This window comes from Tachypleus tridentatus, chromosome 6 (assembly GCF_004210375.1).
Source record: "Tachypleus tridentatus isolate NWPU-2018 chromosome 6, ASM421037v1, whole genome shotgun sequence".
Classification (NCBI taxonomy): domain Eukaryota; kingdom Metazoa; phylum Arthropoda; class Merostomata; order Xiphosura; family Limulidae; genus Tachypleus; species Tachypleus tridentatus.
Window position 1 is genome coordinate 131109573 of NC_134830.1, and position 20620 is coordinate 131130192.

The window sequence follows — 20620 nt, forward strand, 5'->3', positions numbered from 1 at the left end:
TTAGTACATATTTTAATCACTTCACTGAAATCTTAAGTTTTTTGTTTTTTTAATGACAAGATCCGAATAAATATTCAAAAATATTATTTTTAGACTTCAAATTGTGAAGGATAATCGATTTTGGTAAACACAACAAAATATATCAAAATGATTTTTTTAAATTAAATAAATGGCGAAATATACAATTCATACTAGAGCAATCGATTAGAGAATATGATGTTGCCTACCCATGGCACACAAACTACTGTTTCTGTAATTTAATAGCTTCTGCTCTAAGACAGGCGTGAGAGTCTGTGTCGCCTACAAAATCGATTTTTCCAGAGCTCCTACTTTTGTGAAAATTCAGAGAAAAGCACAAAACAAATGAATACTTGAGGTTAAAAGGTTCACTAAGATTCACCGTTATTAACTACGCGTAAGTAGAATTTGCTTGAACATCGACAGTGTATTGGAGATAGTGACTTGTCGAAGTATTATTTTGTCTTCAGTTTTGGGACTCTGAAATACTGGTTTTTAGCTCACACGCGCAGAATGCATGGTAAATACTTTCTGCGTTATAATATCCTAAAATGGTGCTTTTTTGTTTTTTGAAGTTCGTGCATAACAACACGAGGGCTATTGATGCTGGCCGTCCATAATTTTGCGGTTTAAGACTAGAAGAGAGGCGGCTAATCATCACCACCCACAGCCAACTCCTGGACTGCTCTTTTACCAATGAATAAGAGGATTGACCAACGAATTATAACTCCTCCACGGCTGAAAGGGCGAACATGTTTAGTTCACAGGGACTCGAACTGCAACTCTCAGGTTAAGAATCGAGCGCACTAACAACCTGAGCATGCCAGGCTACCTTACGTAACGAAGAATAAGTTAAGAAAATTTGAATTACACTCAAGAATGCAAGTTAAATGCATTAAAGGGGGCCACTTTCTCACAATTCAACAACCATAAGCATGACATACTGTCTTTAAGCAATCTATTGTCATACATATTAAAAAGGGTTAAAATTTTATTCACCAATAACAAATTGATTCGTAACATTTCACACACAATTCATTCCCTTCTATCGCTGGTACCTTCCAGAGTAATTGCGTTTAGTAAATCTACATCTTAAAGTTATAAAGGTGTAACAACTTATGATTTTTAATTTTTAGTTAATTGTGAAATGCATTATTGTGGTCTTTTTTATAAACAAAAGTTACTAAAACTGACTTAAAATGTCAAAAGAACAACTTTGTTCTTATCTTTTTTATTTATATTATCTGATCATGAAATCAAAAACAATTTCTTATGGATAATTAATGAAGTAGAATATCATACACATGCCAATATATATATATAAAACCAATAACTGGAAACATCTTTCACTACATATAACAACAACGACAAAAAATACAACAAAGAAACAAAAGCTAATGATTTATAAACCATAGTTTTAAAGAACTAGTTTACATTAATTTGCATAAAACCCCAAAGAATAAGTTTATAAGCAATGATAAATTAACAAGGCATGTACCCTTAAGGAGGACATAGATTTATCAACAAAATACTTGATAACTTATTGAAACTTCTTTAAATTAAAAACAAACACAACAGAGACTGAAGATGTAAAAGATACACTTAAAAATATTAAACAACTTTCAAAGTGTTTAACAGTTTTTATAACAATGGAAACCATAACAATGTGTAAACAGTGTTTGCATTGTCCTCTACTCATTACAACTAACTAGTATTTTTGCATATAATTTGAAGAGTAACTAATATATATTCTTCTAATATCATAACAACGTTGAAACTAGCATTGTACAATCAAAAAGTCATTTATACTATAATCACAATTTCAGTTACAATTTTTTATTACAATGCCATTGTATACTTAAATTCTATTGGAAACTGTGAAATATCCCAGTTTCTAACTAGTTTTTATCCAAATATTACCCATTTTGTTCTATTTCTGTGGCTTTTATGAGTAAAATAAAATATTTTAATATCATCTTCAATGACTTTTGACAATATTTGCAAATTTCACTTCCTGTCTTTGCTTCTTCAAATTTAATTTCACATTATGAATAAAGTTAATACTTAAAAATGTTTAAGAATTACTTAAATGAGAAAGTACAGTCCTGGATAAATATTATAAAAAACTACATTTATTTTAAAGTTTTTGATGTAATAGTCTTAAAATATTGGTCTTCAAAAGCATAAAAATAATGACTAGGAATTACTTGGAATAGTGTATCAGTAACAGTCAAGTTAGCAGCTACAATCAATAAAATATTGGTCTTGAAAAGCATAAAAATAATGACTAGGAATTACTTGGAGTAGTGTTATTTAGTAATAGTCAAGGTAACAGCTACAATCAGCAAAAAATAAAGGACATCTACATAACCTTGAAAATATTTTACTCAATTTTTTCACATAATCTCTCTAATGTATGTGTACATATATAAATATACACACATGTATGCAGCTACATTATATATTTAGGGAAAATGTACTTGTATAGAACTAACTTCTTACTTTGAGCATAACAACAGTAACTCATAGATGAAAACACAAGCTATGAATTAGAAATATACTGAAACAATTCACATTACAGAATACTAATAAAACTATCAAAACATTTAAGTCATCATTATGGTAGTTTACACCTTAACGTTCCACATTTGCTTTTAACATATGTAAAGGATTACTTGATAAATTATTTTAACTGAATAAGGAAGGATGTTTTAAGGTATACAAATGATACACAGAATTTTTGTGCTGAAATATACCAAGTATCTTTTACTTTTACCACTTCTCTACAATATGTGCAAACCTTTACATTTCTATAGAAATATGCACCTTGTAATGAAGATACAGTTAAACTACAATCAGGCTATTAGTTTCAACAGTTAAGTTTACCTTTCCAAATTCATTAATTCAAACCAAATAACAACTTCAAAAATTTGGAAAGTTGCACAAAGATAATGCGTGAATCACAATCGTTAGATTGCAGTTATTTTACAAAAACAAAAAAAATTTTTTTTACAAATGCATAACTGATAGCTTCAAGTCACAATTCAGAAATAAACAAATATAACTAGAAAGCAGTAACAGGTTTTATGAATGAAAACGCTACCCAAAATACATTGTGTGGAAACAATTCCTGAATTTTCAAACCATTTCACTACCTTATGTATGCAACTTATAAAGCTAATTTCTAAGCAGCCCTTTTACTAAAATTAATACAAAATCAACTTAATTTTCTCAAAGTTAAAGCACTAAAAAAAATGTACATAGGCAAATAACATGTAATTTGTAAGTTTACTTCCCTAACTATTTCACTTGATGTTTCAGAAAAAAATAATTACTGACAAGTTAACTTTCTGTGCCCGACAATCCATCATCAAATAACCAGAACCGTAAAAACACCTTAATGCAACTATAAATGTTTTAATTATTTAATTTTTAATTAATTTCTAGAAAGAAATGTATAACAAAATTTTAACTAGTGTGTGTTTACTAGTAGAACAATAGAGAATTTGCTTAACACCAGGGTATATCAGGCCAGCTGGATTATAACAAAACTTTGGTAAAATGCTACTTATATCATTATTAGATTATATGATGAATAAGATCAAAGGTAGAAAAACTACTGAAATGATATATCAAGATATGAGAATACACCAGTTATATTCATTATACTTCTTTCCCAAGAAAATATATCCTCCTCATATACTGCATCTTAATATTCAGATATTTTATTAATATCTACACATCTGAATATACAGTACCACATTATTATACTCAAAAAAACTGCTTCAGTATTCAAAGTCATCAACTGGAATGTTATAAAGAAAGTTGCCAAGTACAACTTTCAGCATAAAAATACACATTTCACTGGTAGCAGTGTGCAAAAGGACATTCCTTTCTTTAATCTCTTAGAACAGTATCACTAACTGAAACAAAACAATTGTTCTATGAATAAATACTATAAATAAAACCCTACTAACCTGATAGACAAGAAATAAAAAAGAAAAATTGTCAGTGAAAATGTAAAGCCTATAATATTTTGTTTTAAAGTCTATAAACTAATGTTTAGTGGTTTAAATTCATACAATAATATATCAGAATTACTCATGGAGGAATAAAACATACTAATACAAAAACATTTACTTCAAAATGCAGTTGAATGGAATAATTTCCATAAATGTACAACACTACTTCACAAATACCAATAAATGTTAGGTGGTAGGTTCTTTAAACTTTCATTGCAGGTGAATGCTGGAATGCTTTTATTATAAAAATAATCCAAAAAAACCGTTTTTTACAGACTGGACCATATACTTTTGGAAATAGTTAATAATGTGTTATACTCTTATGTAAGTCAATTCTCTGTATTTGCTTCTAATTTCTCAAAAAAGCAACTTTAAAATGTACTCAACACAATTTCAAAATTTATTATTAGCTCATATCACTGAAAACTAAAACTTTATATTAAAAATAAAAATATTCCTCAACCACAATTAAAACTAGATGTGAAGAAAAACAAAATTACCTATGCAACAGATACAATACTGCACTTTTAGAGAACCAAATTCTTTAGTATGTAAGTGACATTTAGAGATAGACAAGTTTTCATTCTCTGAATTAAATTACACACTAAAATATGGATTGTAAAAACTCAAAATTTATTGTATTATTTGTTGTTCTTCTTCATCCATGTCACTAGTGACTGAAATATTGTGATGTTTTACACTTTCATACTGTGCTAATTGTTTGGCTAACAGTTTGGTTACAAGACGTTGATGAATCAAAGCTTCATTTCTGTCACAGAGCTGTAGACGACAAAAGAAAGTATCTCATGATTCACAAACAACTCAGGAAGTTACAAAAACAAATATGTAAATTAAGTTTACAAAAACAGAAAAAAAATTACTTTAAATATTTATATTCATAAGTACAATAATAATTTATCTTAACCACTGCTATCACTGTACAAATATATTAATTTGGTAAAATAATTTTAATGGTGGAATGCATGCTTGCTTACATACTTATCAAACACTGTACAAGTTGAAATGAAATAGACAGAACAAAAATAATTTTGTAACAGCAACAATTTTCTATTTAATATTTCTTTATGAAATCCATGACAATCACTAACTGAAGTAGAGGGAAGAAGCAAAAAATTATGAATCATTTTGTATGTTAACGTTTTCCTACATAACTGATAATGTATTTCCAATAATACCTACCTCCACTGACACTATAGGAATTTCTCAATTTCTGGGGTCTCCACTCTTTACCCACCTAAGCAGCAAGAATGTTTGCTCAAGTCTTTTATACCCCACTTGGATGCCTCAGGCATATTTGAAATTGCAAATTTCTCCACCAACTTCAATGCACCCTTTGTATAGGTACTGTACATAAACACCTCATCCCGATAACAACTTTTCGAGACAAACTGGTTTTTAGTAGAAACATAGGGTAGAAGAGTGTCAGCAGAGGTAATTATTATTAGAAATACATTTTCAATTTACAAATATTTTAATTTCCAAAGCATACTTACCATCCACTGACACTATAGCTAGAATCATACATTGAGAAGGTGGAGTAGCTGGTGCATGGAACACGAGTGTACAAAGGGAAAAAATGTAGAATGAAGGAAATGAACTACATCCAGAACACATATTCCCTTTACCTGAAATTTGTTTCCTATATCAAATGTGGAATAGAATATAAGTATTCATCAGTATAGGCAGTCCCAACCAAATATTCAAGGTTCCACAACCTGAGACTGGAATTATGGGGTTGTGGTATCTATATTCCAAATTGTTGGCTAGGGTTATTGGATCATATACTTTTATTGAATTCCAACCTGTAGACACAGAGTGAGTGTTTCACACCACTGCAATCATGAAGAATAAGTAATACCTAAATGGACAAACTTTCTCTTCTACCTGAAGGAGTACAAAAGGTAAAATGCCATACTCAACCAAACAGAACTCATCTGGTCTGCTATTATGAATGTTCACCCTCACTCCCCAAACAAGTGAACAAGAAGTATTCTGCTTGTCCCTGGAATTGTGGAGAGGACATGCAACCTGTGCTCAAACAAGGACCTAGGATGTGATCATTCTGCATTCAACATTAAGAGTAGACATTGGACAACCTTCCATGAACAATATACTAATCAAACATTGATCAAAGAGAAAGGCCATGTCCCCCCCCCCAACTAAATAACTTTGTGTCAAATCTCAACTGAAACTATGAGTAGACTTTGACCACAGGTGAGATTTTCCTCCATCATATGTATGTAAAAATGGCTGGTTTGGGTTGAAAAAATTATATGGAGCAGCGAACAATGTTTCGACCTTCTTTGGAGATCTTCAAGTTCACAAAGAAAGAGGTAACTGACCGATAGCTGACCACATGTTTGAAGGGGCTTGTGTAACTGAGTGTAGGAATGTAGAAGTCGTGCTTAGATGTTTGATTATATTTATTGATATAGGTATAAAGATATTCTTTTGTATTGGTTTATTTTGGGTTTGAATTGTTTTTCAGTAAGGCTTATTTAATTTTGCATTTGTATATGTTTGTTTCTTTGTTTAGTATTTGGGTGTTTTCTATGGTTATGTTGTGTTTATTTGATTTACAGAGTGATGTGAAGGTGACTTTTTGTGTTCTTTGAATCTGGTTTCCATTTTTTACTTGTTTCTCCAATATAAAAGTTGTGGCAGTTATCACATTGTATTTTATAAATAATGTTGGTGTGGTGTTTGCCAGTGTAGGTTTTACACAGTATAGACCTTAGTTTTGTGCCTGATTTTTGAATAAATTTGATATTAACTGGAATGTCATATTTTGTTACTAGTTTTTGTCAAATGCTGGTTATTTTTCTGCTGATGTCAGGAATATATGGTATGCAGCAATATATGATTTTGTAATTTTTTAATTTGTGGGCTATATTTACTTTTGTTAGTTGATTGTGCTTTTTGTCTAGGTGTATGCACATAATGGTTTCTACAGTTTGTAGAGGAAACTTATTGATGTTGATGAAGTATTGTTTTATTTTATCTAATTCCTTGTTAATTTTATCTGGTGAGCATACTTTTATGGCTGCGTTTATTTAGTTTCTTAGTATGTTGAATTTTTGTTTTGTTTAATGTACTGAGTCCCAAGGAATGTATTAGTCCAGTATGGGCAATTTTTCAGTGGATTTCTCTTTTAAATTGTGTATTGGTTCTTGTAATTTTGAGGTTAAGAGATGATATTTGATTACTTTCTTCCTGTTCACATGTGAAGTTAATGTTGGGATATATAGCATTAATGTGATTGAAAAAAATTAAGTGTGTGTTCTGTGGATGTGAATCCCACAATCATGTTGTCTACATATCTGTACCAGTATAGTGGTGGATGTAATGCTGTGTTAATTGCTCGTGTTTCAACTTGTGTCATAAAAAATATTGGCTAGAACTGGTGATACTGGGTTGCCCCTGCTTAGGCCATTTGTTTGTATATAGTTGTGGTTGTTGAACATAATCTTTGTTTTCATCATGGTGAATTCTTTGTGGGTTGTTAATTTGTTGCTGGGAATGTCTATAGTTGGGTTAGGGTCTCGAATATAGAGATCTAAGGCTATCTTGCAGGCTTCAGTGGTTGAGACTTCTGTAAAGAGGGATATGATATTGAAACTGACCATTAAGGCTTTATGATCAAGTTGATTAAGATTAGACTTGAAATTAAAAGAATTTTTGATAAATGAGCTGGTTGAGGTTACATATTTGGAGAATGCTCATGCTATGTATTTACTAAGATTGTAATTAAACAATTCATGTGGACATTACTGGCTGCAATGAACAATCCAGTTTGTGAGGTTTGGGGATGCCGTATATTTGTGGTGTGAGTGAGTCTGTCTTGCGTAGGTAGGGATAAAGTGTTTTTGAAATTGTGTTGGCTTCTTTCATTTTTAGTAGTATTTTGTTTAGTTGCATTTCGTGCGTCTTTGTTGGATTTGTGTGTACTGGTTTAAATTTGTTTGCGTCTGATAGGATGTTCTTCATTTTTTGGATGTACTCATTTGTGTTCATTATGACTATAGTGTTTCCTTTATCTGCTTTTAGAATTTTCATGTTTTTGTCTTGTTATAGGTTTTTAGTGAAATTGTCTCTTTTTGTAAGAGCTTTCTGTTTTGTGAAATTATGTTGATGGTTTTGTGTTGTTTGTTTTTTGAATTTAGCACAAAGCTACTCAAAGGCTATCTGTGCTAGCCGTCCCTAATTTAGCAGTGTAAGACTAGAGGGAAGGCAGCTAGTCATCACCACCCACCACCAACTCTGGGGCTACTCTTTTACCAACGAATAGTGGGATTGACCGTCACATTATAATGCCCCCACGGCTGAAAGGGCAAGCATGTTTGGTGCGACGGGGATGCAAACCCGCAACCCTCAGATTACGAGTCGCACGCCTTAACACGCTTGGCCATGCCAGGCCAGGATGGTTTTGTGAGAAAATTCTTTGAAAAAAATCGTTTAAGATGTTGTTTTTAGGTATTTCTGGAAAATATTAATTTTAATTTTTTCTGGGAAATATGGCTGTTGGATGTCAATAAAATTGTCGAAGTTGTCTTCTTTCTGTTGGTTGTTTTTGGATGTTTCCTTGATTTTGTTCTTTGTAGAAAGTATTACAAGTCTCCTGGCTAGATCTTCTAAACATGTTTTGGTTTCTATGGTTGGAATGTACCTAGGTGCTATTGCGAAGTTGAGTCCTTTGTTGAGTAGATGTATCTCGTCTGTGTTTAACTGTCGGTCAGATCTGTTTATTATGAGGTTAGTCTTTTCTGTTGTTTGCATCTTAGTTTTTCTAGTTTTTTGTTGTGGCAGATCATTTTTGTCTCTGTCATTCCTAGTGTTGATTTAGTTTATTTTTCATTGTATAAGTCCGTACATCTCTGGTTTAATGCAGCATGCTAGTTGATGGTCAAGGTTCATTTTTGGTTTTTGTAAGTCATGTAGTTCTTTGTATTTCGCATTCAACATGGCTTTAAGTATTTTTTTTTCCGTAAATTTTGGATAATGTTTGTGCATTGATTAAAATTGTTTGATAGTTTTACCTTTACAAAATTAGGGGTTAGTTATATTCCTGACATCAGCAGAAAAATAACCAGCATTTGACAAAAACTGGTAATAAAATATGACACTCCAGTTAATACCAAATTTATTCAAAAACCAGGCATAAAACTAAGGTATATACTGTGTAAAAACTACACTGACAAACACCACACCAACATTATTTATAAAATACAATGTGATAACTGCCACGACTTCTATATTGGAGAAACAAGTATCAAATGGAAACCAGATTCAAAGAACACAAAAAGTCACCTTCACATCACACTGCAAATCAAATAAACAGAATATAACCATAGAAAACACCTAAATACTAAACAAAGAAACAAACATAAACAAATGCAAAATTAAATAAGCCTTACTTATATAAGAGATGTTTTAAAATACACATAGTAATAACTATATAATAATGGCATTACTTGTAACTAGATGCCAGAGACATACAGCTTGTGAATTTCAATCTTCAAATGTTTCAAAAGAAGTTTCTAAATCTGATTGCAAAATAATCAGTACCAAAAGCAAGAGAGAACCTAATTCCTACCAGAATTATGGAGGTAAACTAGAAGCAAGTTTTGCAGTAGTTGTAAATAGATCAGATGTGCATAATATTAATGAAATAACTTCAATAGTTAGTTTTAAAGATACTATATAGAATGTCTGTCACAGTTGACACAGGAACTAGATATTTACTACTGAATGTGTACAATTTACAAACTTCTATTACAGGGCATTCAATCAAAATGATAGTAAAAATTTGTTACAGTAAAGCATGAAATATTACAACTACAATAGTTGTTTTATACCTGTAAGCAAAAAAAACTTGTACAGATGGTATTTCAGGACAGATTTTCTAAGAACTTTTGACACTGACATATTTGTTATAAGAGGTGATCTCACATAGAAATGGAGATCTTAAGTTTTGAAGGAAGTATATTCTCAGACTTTTGTGCTAAAGTACAAACTTATGAACATTTATTACTGACTCAGTTATTTAGTGAGATGAGTGATACGAGTACTAAACACGATACTGATGTTAAGAATCAGAATTCAAAGCACAAATACTTGTCATAGTAATACACAAAATAGAACAGGTTAAAATTGTAGCAGATTTAACATATAAGAAAAAGAGGGCTATTAATAGCAAAGAGAAAAACACAAAACATAAAAGCAAGTTAAAATCAGCATAGAACCAGTTGTTAAACACAAAACAGCAAATAATAGTAAAGTCATTATTGAAGCTAAAGTAGAAAACAAAGCAAAATGAAGAAATATTAAATGAACCAGTTGAAACAGATGAATCAGGTAGATATACTGTTGTCTGTATAGGTAAGGTATCTGAAACAAACATAGCATTTATTGAAGTATTAAACACAAATGAAAATAAAGTCATGCCAACTAAACATACAGTAGTATGAAAGGCTATCAACATAACCTAAGTACACAAAAATAACTGAGGTTTAACTAAGAACTATACACATTAAAACTGATTGGGATACTATATTTGTATGTACATTGACTAAATATCCCAACAAGAATATACATAAGTAGAAGGTAATTCTAGTAACTATGCAAATAAAGTAAAACATACAACAGCATTAACAAATTGTACACATACAGCACAAACTCAACAGAGAGGCAGAGAAACACATTGTAAAATTAAAGTGTGTATAATAGATATACCTGAACAAAGAGTTATAGAGGGCAGTAGTAATTATTTTGCTGTCCAGTGGTGTTGATTCCTAAAACTGACAGTACTTAAGGTTCTAACTTATAGGAGATTAAACTGCACACAGTAAAGAATGCATACCATTATCAAACATGAGTGAGAACTTAGACAAGTCACCTGTAGTTGGTACTTTTATCCCATAGACTTATAGTCCAGTTATTGGCAAGTCAACATTAAGAAAAGGTCAAAGAAACTTGTTTTATATTAACTTGAGTAGAGTATCAGTTTACTAAAATGCCTACTGATTTATGTACTGCCCTTAGGTTTACAAGATTCCAATTATTTTGGAAGAAAATTTTAAATCTTAATATTTAAGTTATAATTTTGTTTTGAAGGAAGTTTATGAAGATACATCATAAATAATTTTTCAAAATTTGATTGTCATTTTCTTTTAATGCTACTTTTAATATTAATTATGTTTGATGAAATAATTAAATAAAAAACTGATAGCACTACCCATTCAACTTTCACCTCTTGTTGCAATTATTCAGATTGTGAAAACTTAAATTTCTTGTCTGCACAGATATAACTTGTAAGTGAACAAACTTAAACCACACAACTTAAGCTTTTACATTCACTTAAGGTTTATTTTAAGCTTAAACAGTTTCAAAACAAGAAACTTCAGAGGCTGATGATGTCAAAAACTGTAAAATTAAACTGTTATTTTTATGATTTTCAAACTTATTAAGCTGAAAAATTCATAGTTATGTCAGCTGACATGTGGGATTATTTTCTTTTATGTAATTTCCATAGAACTTCCTTCTTTATATAGTTACACAAGAATGTAAAATTTCTTGACACTTTGAGGCACCTCAACAAGTTGGAGCTTTACTGGGACTTCGTTGTCATTTATTTATGATACTCTATTATTTGTAATCCATGGAAATAATAAATTAACTTAACTTTTGCTGAATGAGTCACTGAAGTAACTATCATTGCAGTTAATTTTATGTTTATACGAACTAACAAGTTTTTCTAACTCAAGACCGTTAATAAGAGCTTCAATTATATTTTTTCGTCAGTCAATGATGAGACATTACATCTTTTTAAACATGTTACTTAAATTAGCAGAAGGATAACAGTGATAAGGTTTACATATAAAATAAAGAGAGTAAGATAAATGCTATTTATTTATACTAGTTTTACCTAGGTGGATCAAAAGACGAACAGATGGGTTAACACTGTCTGTCATCTTCTACTTGATGCAGATTTTGAGAGAAGAAAGTGTTCCTTGTGTGACAACAATCAGTAGCCATAGAGTAAGTTGTATCATTTCCATTATATAAATATATAGAAATAATTAACTTTTGATGTTAATATTTTTACAAAGACATTAGATATCTCTCTCTGTGAAAAGTCAACTTGTAAACCTTGTAATGCCAGCCAAGAACAGAGCTAGTTGCATTCAAGTGTACCAGTGTATCAAAACAGAATTAATTTGCTCATCATGAAGCATCCATAAAAGATTCATTTCCAGACCAGATAGAAGTCTCAGTGTTGTTTGTAAGTCTGTATAACTTTTGTACATTAATCATAATTTGTAATAACTGTGATTATAAATTGTATTGTTGTTTGTATATCAAAATGTGGAAAGTGTTATGTATCAATGTGCAACATAATAAATTGGAGAGTTGTCCAGGATAAATTATAGTACATAACATCATTCAGATTAAAGACAGCTGATTCTTAGCAGCAAAACTATAAGATGAAAGGATGTGCAAATACATAAGTATTGATTAGGCCAAGCAAACTGGATTAGCAGTTTCCATTTCAAGTTATGAAAAAAAACACATGGATGGACAGATATTAATCATTGACATCTTTTTAGCATAAATTTGCTAAATTTTATGAGACTGCTAATTAAAAAACATTGTAAAATTGTCCATATTATTGAATCATAAAAGCCATAATTTATATCAACGTTTGCAGAAGGTATTCAACATATAATGTTAATTTTTTTTTCCAAATATAAATATTAGTATTATGTAGCAATATTTCACCATGTTTGTTTGTTATTATAATAATTACTATAACTGCCATGTATATTACTTATAAACTGTATGTTCTTACAAAATATTTTTTATTTTGCATTACAACTGAAATTGTAAAAACATTACTGAACGTGTTGTAGTCCATGCATGCTTGGAATAGTGTGATCCACTTTCTGTTGAGAATTGAGTTAATAAAGAAATAAACTTATTTTTTATTCTTTCTCCTTTTATAGTTGATGTAGCAATTTTGGATATTAAAGCAAATGACAGGACTGTTTTTTATACTGAAGATATGATTACATTATTTTGTCAGCCATTTTTAGGTTTATATTGCATAAATATTTAATAACCAATCTAATACAAGCATCTTGTAGTTGATACTAACATTGACCCAAGGTCTGTTATCATGATGGTCCAACATTGTGTCAACCTACCTGTCACCATTGGTCAACACTGGATATCAAAAATGGAACACCTTTGGACCAATGAGCAGAATGATGTTGGTTCAATGTTTCACCATCCTAACTGTGTAGTGGGCCAATATTGGTGTCAAGATGAAGTAATATAAGCCTACCTTTTTCATAATGATGTTCATGTTGAAAAATATATTTATCTTAAATATGTAATTTAGAATCCAAAATACAGAAAGTCTAACAATTACTATAATTTAACTGATTTTCTAACTAAGCCAATAAATTTGTTAAAAAAACTATTATTTCTTGATGGCAAACAATTAAAAACTTGTCATATCAACAAGGTAGCCTTACAGGAATTCAGAAAAATTTTATTTTTATTAGTTATAACTAATCAAATGGAAAGTATCAAAGAGAATTACTGACTTTTTGTGAAAAAGGAAATGTGGTAACAGGAGAATGGCACATGCATTTTGTGCAAAGCTACACGAGAGCTATCTGTGCTAACCGTCCCTAATTTAGCAATGTAAGGCTAGAGGAAAGGCAGCTAGTCATCACCACCTACCACCAACTTTTGGGCGACTCTTTTACCAACAAATAGTTGGATTGACTGTCACATATAACACCCCCATGGCTGAAAGGGCGAGCATGTTTGGTGTGACAGGATCTGAACCCTTGCCCACAGATTACAAATCAAGTGCCTTAACCACCTGGCCATGTCAGGCCTGATTATATGAGTAGAAAGAAAATCTAAAATGGGCAATGCAAAGTAATAAAGTATCATGTGACGAAAACATGTAAAGACCAAAAATATATTTAAATATGTTCCTCTGAAATTAAAAATTAAAATTTGTTTAACATTAAAATTTGAGATATCAGCTATATTCTGAAGTTGTAATCAAAAGCTTGTGCTTTATAAAAATAGCATGGAAAAGAAAGCATTGCTTTTTAAGTTTTAATATTATACTTTAATATTCTTCACAATATTTTACAAAAATTCTCATTGCAAGGTTTTGTTAGGTTTTTTTTCTGGCTTTAGTACAGCAACACTTAAAATCATTGCCTATCTTCAGAACTAATAACAAAGTCTGTTGTTGGTATTGAAATAAGTAAATCAATCAGAACATCACTCAAGTAGCTTACTTTTCCACCACATTACACATTGTTCAAGATAAGTCTCAATTTCTAAACAAGTATTAGCAACATACCATCTCCACCAAGTCTTTTACTACTTCCTGTTTCTTTCTTCCCTCTTTAGGCTTTTGTTTCAAGATTCCATTTTTCAAAGAACCTTTATATTGTTCTTCTATGGATTAAAGAAATTAATTTACTTAAAATATTGCCATAAAAGTGATTTTCTCCATATTTTCAGGAATGCAAACAAACGACAATTTACCAAATTAATGTGATATCTCATCTAATCACATTCTACAGAAGAAAATCTTTAATATTAATCTGTATGTATCAATAAAAATTTCAAAACACACAGCATTTTATTTTCTTATTTATATTTAATAAGCTATTTACTTCTTGCTAGTACTTGGCCACAAAGTATGCCTTAGTGCTAAGTTGCAGTTGCAAATATATAAATCTACAATAATCAAAATACTAAATTGCTGTAAAACACACAAAAAAGTATACACTACATATTGAGTTTGCATTGTTTATTTTAAGGCATCCATACTCCCACTAGTTGTAAATCAACTGGTGTTGACCAATAGGCAAATGCTAGCACAAAAATAAGGTGTGAGAAAGTAGGTGCTTGACAAATAACAGTCAACGACACACCAAACAATAGCTTTATTTTGTATCTAGAAATGTTTTGTATTTGAAAACACACAAACTATAAAACCATTAATAAACACTTTTTAGACTTGAAAAACCCAAGTAATATAATAAACGTAGTGGTCAACATTTGATAATTCATTCTGTATTCAACTGACAGCATGCCAAAAAAAGATGAACTGGAATTGTAAAAAGACTATACATTGGCTTGACAAGTTTTCTTTGTGTCATGGCATACAGCATAACTAGACTGAAAGAACATGTACTAAGATTCCTTTACTTTTCTAGTTCAATTACATTTTTTATAATAATATCTTAAAGCTACAATGTGATAATTATTGAGATATGACATAGAAAGGTACATATATTTCATTCATAGTATCTATGTTTTAAAACCAAAGATACAAAATGTGTCCTTTACTTTTATACTTAAATATGTGAGATGTAATTGCTGAAAGTTTTCATTTAATTTATAAATATAAACTCACCCATGTAGGTTTGAAATTAAAATATTTTATTAGGATTAAATTTTATCTTGAATCATAGGATTCATGTAACTTTTTAGATACACAGGTAAAATAATTTATATTGTTTAAATCAGATGTATGTGTGGTGAAAATGGACAATTTATCAGTACAATTATTAAGTGTTTTTTGTTACTTATTAAATAGTTGAAATTGCAGTGTAAAACTAATCTTTTTACACTCTAAAGTCTAATGGTAAACGTTTTATAATTTTTGCCATTTAAAATTCCACAAAATCCTCTACTTATGCCATTAAAAAACATTTTCTACACAACATTTGACAACATTTTCAAAGTTCTGCATACAAATTGCTATAATACATTCACCAGAATTACAGAATTTATCAAGTTAATTATTTAAGCTTAGTTGTGTTGCCACAAGAGGTACTTCTCAATATACCTTCTCTCTTTTGAACATCATTGTCATGGGACTATAACTTGTAATACTTTAGAACAATGCACCCAAGTAAGCAGTACACTGCAACTTGAGAAGCTTTTATACCTCTAAGCTTCAGGTTCGTTCTGCATTTATGTTGTAGCAGAAATGTTGCCCGAAGAATGTCTGTTCATGCTAGCAATTACTAATAGTACTATTCATACCTCATTGATACAAATTTAGGAAAAAAATAAACATTTTCTAAAAACAGACTATTTCTGGCAAGTACCACACAGAAAAAGTGTTCCAATTGTACTTTCTAGTCATGTACATCTCATTGAATCAAAATACTCCAATGTACAGAGCATACAATTTTCATTAATATAAACTATGTCTTTATATTAACAATTGTACCATTTATTGAAAAAATGACAGCAAGCTTTCACGTACAGTACTAATGAAAGTTGTGTTTTTGTTGCAAGGACAGTACTTTCATTTAAAATTGTGTTCTGTTATAAAAAATTGGTTGTTACATATACTATAGTTATTTTTCTAACTGGTTGAATCTTGAATACCCAAAGTGTGAATTGTTTATGGATTTTTGTTCGTGGTGCCATTCAATAGGTGACACAAAAGTTTTGGTTACATACACACTAAATCCTTTACAGTAAGAAGATTATTCACCTGACAGGTAATTGTTTCCTCCATAGATTTTAAAAATTTTATTCACTCTTTTTAACATGGTTAAAATGAGAAAATTAAAAAGCTGAAGTAAGTTGCTATATTCTCAATGAAGTAGGTAAAAGAAAGAAAGAAAAAAAATCAGTCGTATCTAAATTAGGAATCTAAATGTTACGTAATTCTTACCACTTTCAGCTTGAAGCACATTAAGTTTTATAGTCAGACTTTGGTTCTTTTTGAGCTGTTCTTCAAAAGCTTCACGATAAACATCAACTACATGCTGTGCTTCTTCTAATCTACCCTGTAACCTTTCCACCTAACAAACAAACATTTCAACTTTGTTGAAGAGTGTTTTCACAATTACCTATTAAAACAAGTTCAATATTTTCAAAAGACAAAAGTAAAATGTGCTAATATTAATATTATATTTTCACTATTTTTGAGGAAACAAAATACTACTACCTGTAACTTATGATGTGATAGTATTTAATTAACTACACAAGTTAAAACAAGTTGAAATCAGTCAATTTATGCTACATTAAATAGTGCATAAAGAACAAATAAATTTTGTTTTCTCAAACCATTCCACAGAATTTTTATTAGAAGATATATGTAAGTATAATAATCAAACAGAGAATAGATAATATTAAGAGTTAAGCTGCAAAATCAGGCTTACGAACCTTAAACAAATATTTCAAAATCTGTTCAATGTAAACTTATAAATGACAATAATATTCCTTGTTTTACTAAACCCAGTAACTTAACTGTAAAGTGTAAACTCAAGCTCTAGTGAGGTGATGCAGATGCTTTAATACTCAGATTATGAGTATTCTTTCATATTTAGAAGTTTACAGTTAATTTAAAAACACTTTTATAAGGAAAATTATCTCCAATTTCTGTTTTTCTGTATTTGAGGCAATTTTAACAATAACAAAATGAAAAAAGGTACATAATGTTTCTATCCACAGAAACATTGCCAGTTTGTCAGCTGTGCTCATTATATACCAATTTCACAATCTAAACAGTTTTTAAACACTGGAAATCAAATAAACACAACATAACCACAGAAAACACCCAGATACTAAGCAGGGAAACAAATATAAACAAATGCAAAATCAAAGAAGCCCTACTTACACAGCAACTAAAACCAAAATTAAACCAATATAAAGGAACACCTTTATACCTATACTAATTAATAACCTAACCTCCAACTACAACTCCCCCTACAATCCCAGACACATTCATACTCTCATCCTTAAGACATGTATCCATGAACAGTCACTTGGAAATTCTCTCTTTCTCAACCTGAAGATGACCTAGGAAGGTTGAAACATTGTTCTCTCCTTATCAATAAAAGTGTTAATACCCATACCAGCTGTTCTCAGATGAGCATTGTTATTTTGTGTATAAAAACATAAAATATCGATTCCGGTAAATATTTACACTCAATTAATCCTACAAAGAAATATATTCTTTCACCTCCAGTAGCAGTTCGGTTATGGTATGTTGCTTAAGGCATGCTGCTTTGGCACAGCTACAAGGTTCTTGCTTGGATCCTCTACACACACAAGCTCCCAGAACACCAAGCTGCAAAGCATAAATAAATAAAAGTATTAGTGGTTCCAAATGTCATAATAATTAGGTCCTAGATTAAAAGACTATTTAGAATAAATACACTTTTTTTATTGATTTGGGAGAAAAAATTAACAGGTTGCTTTAAATACTGATAAGTTTTCAATAAATTGTGTAACTGATTTATTTGTACGTGTGTGCATAATTAAAAAAAAAACACACTAGCAAGTTCAGATAAAATAAGGTTTAAACTAACAGTTTTAACACACATCAAAGACTATAATGTTTTCTTCACTAACTATATTATATTTTATTTGGTGGTGGTGGTGTTTCAGTGCAAAGCTCACACTAAGATACATGCAATCTTTCCACTGTGAGGAAACTAACCATACATTTTAGCTTAAGTCTATAAACCAACTAACCAAGGGACATTTAAGTGTAAGGGCAGTAGCAATCACTAAAATTATATAAATCCTGTTAGAGATCAAAGTATAGTTACATTTACATTGCAGCATAAAAGATATAAACAAGATTATGCACATACATTACATAACAGTATAAATCTCACGACTTAGTTTCAAGTTTCAGCTACAAAAACATTACCATTGAGGGAGTTTTCATATTCAATACGATGTTTATATTTACATTTAAACCTTTCTCTCTTAACAATATCATTTGTTAAACGTGTATGCCTCATGTTTTATTGTACATTCCATTATGTTGTTACTGTTTAAATATGTTCTAAACATCTCATGAAAGACAGAAACTCTGAAATTGATTATATTAATGCAACAGGGAGGAGTTGATATTTAGTGTCAGGTTGACTAACATGCAACAGATGGCCAAGTTACAAGAGAAAGTGAGACTGAAAGGAATGCACAAATGTGTTACAACTAGTCTTTCTGATTCAAGACTTCTGACAGTTTGTTCCATTTACTGTGTTGTTGTTTCACTATGGTCAACTACATCAACTTTTCTTGAATTCACAGAACCTTATTTGTTTCTTTATACTTTCCAGGGATAGTTATTAATACTAAGCATGGTCTGGATTTTATCAGTACTTTAGCTTGTTTGATTTGAAGAAAGGCACTGAGCACCATAATATAAGAGAAAGTGATAGATTCTATTAAATTATTAGAGCAAGTAGAAGTATAATTGAAAACTATGCCAACCTATCTTGGTTTGAAATAGAAATCCTAAGAGGATTTTTTACCTTCTTCAGACATTGGATGGTTGGTTGGTTTGGTGTTTTATGGTGCAAAGCAACTGAGCTATCTGCACCAAACATCTGGTAAAAAGTTAAAATTAAAGTAAAATTATTAAAATTCATAAAAGGAAATTAAGATAAAACAAACAAAAATGAATTTTTGAATTAAAAATATAAATAGTATTAAATCCAATTTTTACATGTAGTCTACAGATGTAAGAGAAAAACTACAGTAATACAAGTTGTAAAGAACTTTCTCTAGCATAACTGTTATTATTGTAGCTTGCCAGGAAGACTTATGAGTAGTTCAAACAGCAGCGTTAGTCACCTCAAGTTGGCCTTTCCAGTCCTACGTTTGAGTTATTTGACATTACAGCCATTTTCTAATTTCAAATCAAACTAGATGTACTTTGATTCTTAAAAGGGATTGGTGTTTTATGGTGCAAAGCAACTAGGCCATCTGCACCAGTTCTTAAGAGGGAATCACATTAAAAAAATGTCTAGTGTGTAAATTAAAAAACTTAAATAGCATTAAAAAGATTAATGGCTTTTAAAAAAGTAAACACATTTCTTAGGTGGACAATGTCATCACTGCCAATAACACTGTCTAACATTATGGATAAACCTTGGGACAGAACATGCTTAAAATTGTGCCTTCATTGAGAGCCATAAAGACAGCAAGACAGTAAAATATGGCTTATTGTGACTTGAGAGTTACAGAGACAACACACTGGTGCATCAGTCCCAGATAAAAGAAAATGACAAGTCAAAAAACTGTGACCAATGCATAGTCCAATTAGAACTTTCTCTTTCTAATCCTTGTGCAGAGATGCCAACCATTACAATTTGAGCTTAATCATTATGATTTTGGTGTATACATTACAACTATATGCTCATACAGACAAATATTACGACTTATTGCATCTCCCAAATTATTGTATATTACATAGGCCTATACAATAAAGTGATAAATTGTGCCCCCAGGGCTTGAAAGGGGTGAAAAAAAAATTCCTAGTAAGATACAAATAAATTTTGATAATAAATAAAAGACAGTCCAAATGTCTACTTGTGTAAGCGAATTGGGTAGAGAATCCTTCTATTTACAACTACGTCTTTCTTCTTTATTGTCTTTATTCAAGGGAGGTCTGTCAACATCCATGGATCCTGCCCTGGGTTGATCAGGCAGGTCTTTGCTGTTGGAAGAGAATTCCAGCAACTGAGGACATGAACAAA

At 30.6% G+C, this 20620-nt stretch overlaps 1 protein-coding gene across 2 annotated transcripts in view; it reads right to left on the reverse strand.

Annotated features, from left to right (window-relative positions):
* Positions 1-1212: 1212 nt before the first annotated feature.
* LOC143253667 (coiled-coil domain-containing protein 125-like) overlaps positions 1213-20620 on the reverse strand; it is a 75666-nt gene continuing 56258 nt past the window's right edge. Inside the window, exons 7-11 of one of the 2 annotated variants that reach the window (XM_076507871.1) lie at positions 19394-19468; positions 18088-18195; positions 16795-16924; positions 14452-14549; positions 1213-4820 (exon numbers count right to left, since the gene is read on the reverse strand). In XM_076507871.1, the coding sequence (XP_076363986.1) occupies positions 4674-4820; positions 14452-14549; positions 16795-16924; positions 18088-18195; positions 19394-19468 (558 nt within the window). In that variant the 3' untranslated portion in view covers positions 1213-4673. The remainder of the gene's footprint in view (positions 4821-14451; positions 14550-16794; positions 16925-18087; positions 18196-19393; positions 19469-20620) is intronic. The other variant, XM_076507873.1, reaches the window with a different exon arrangement.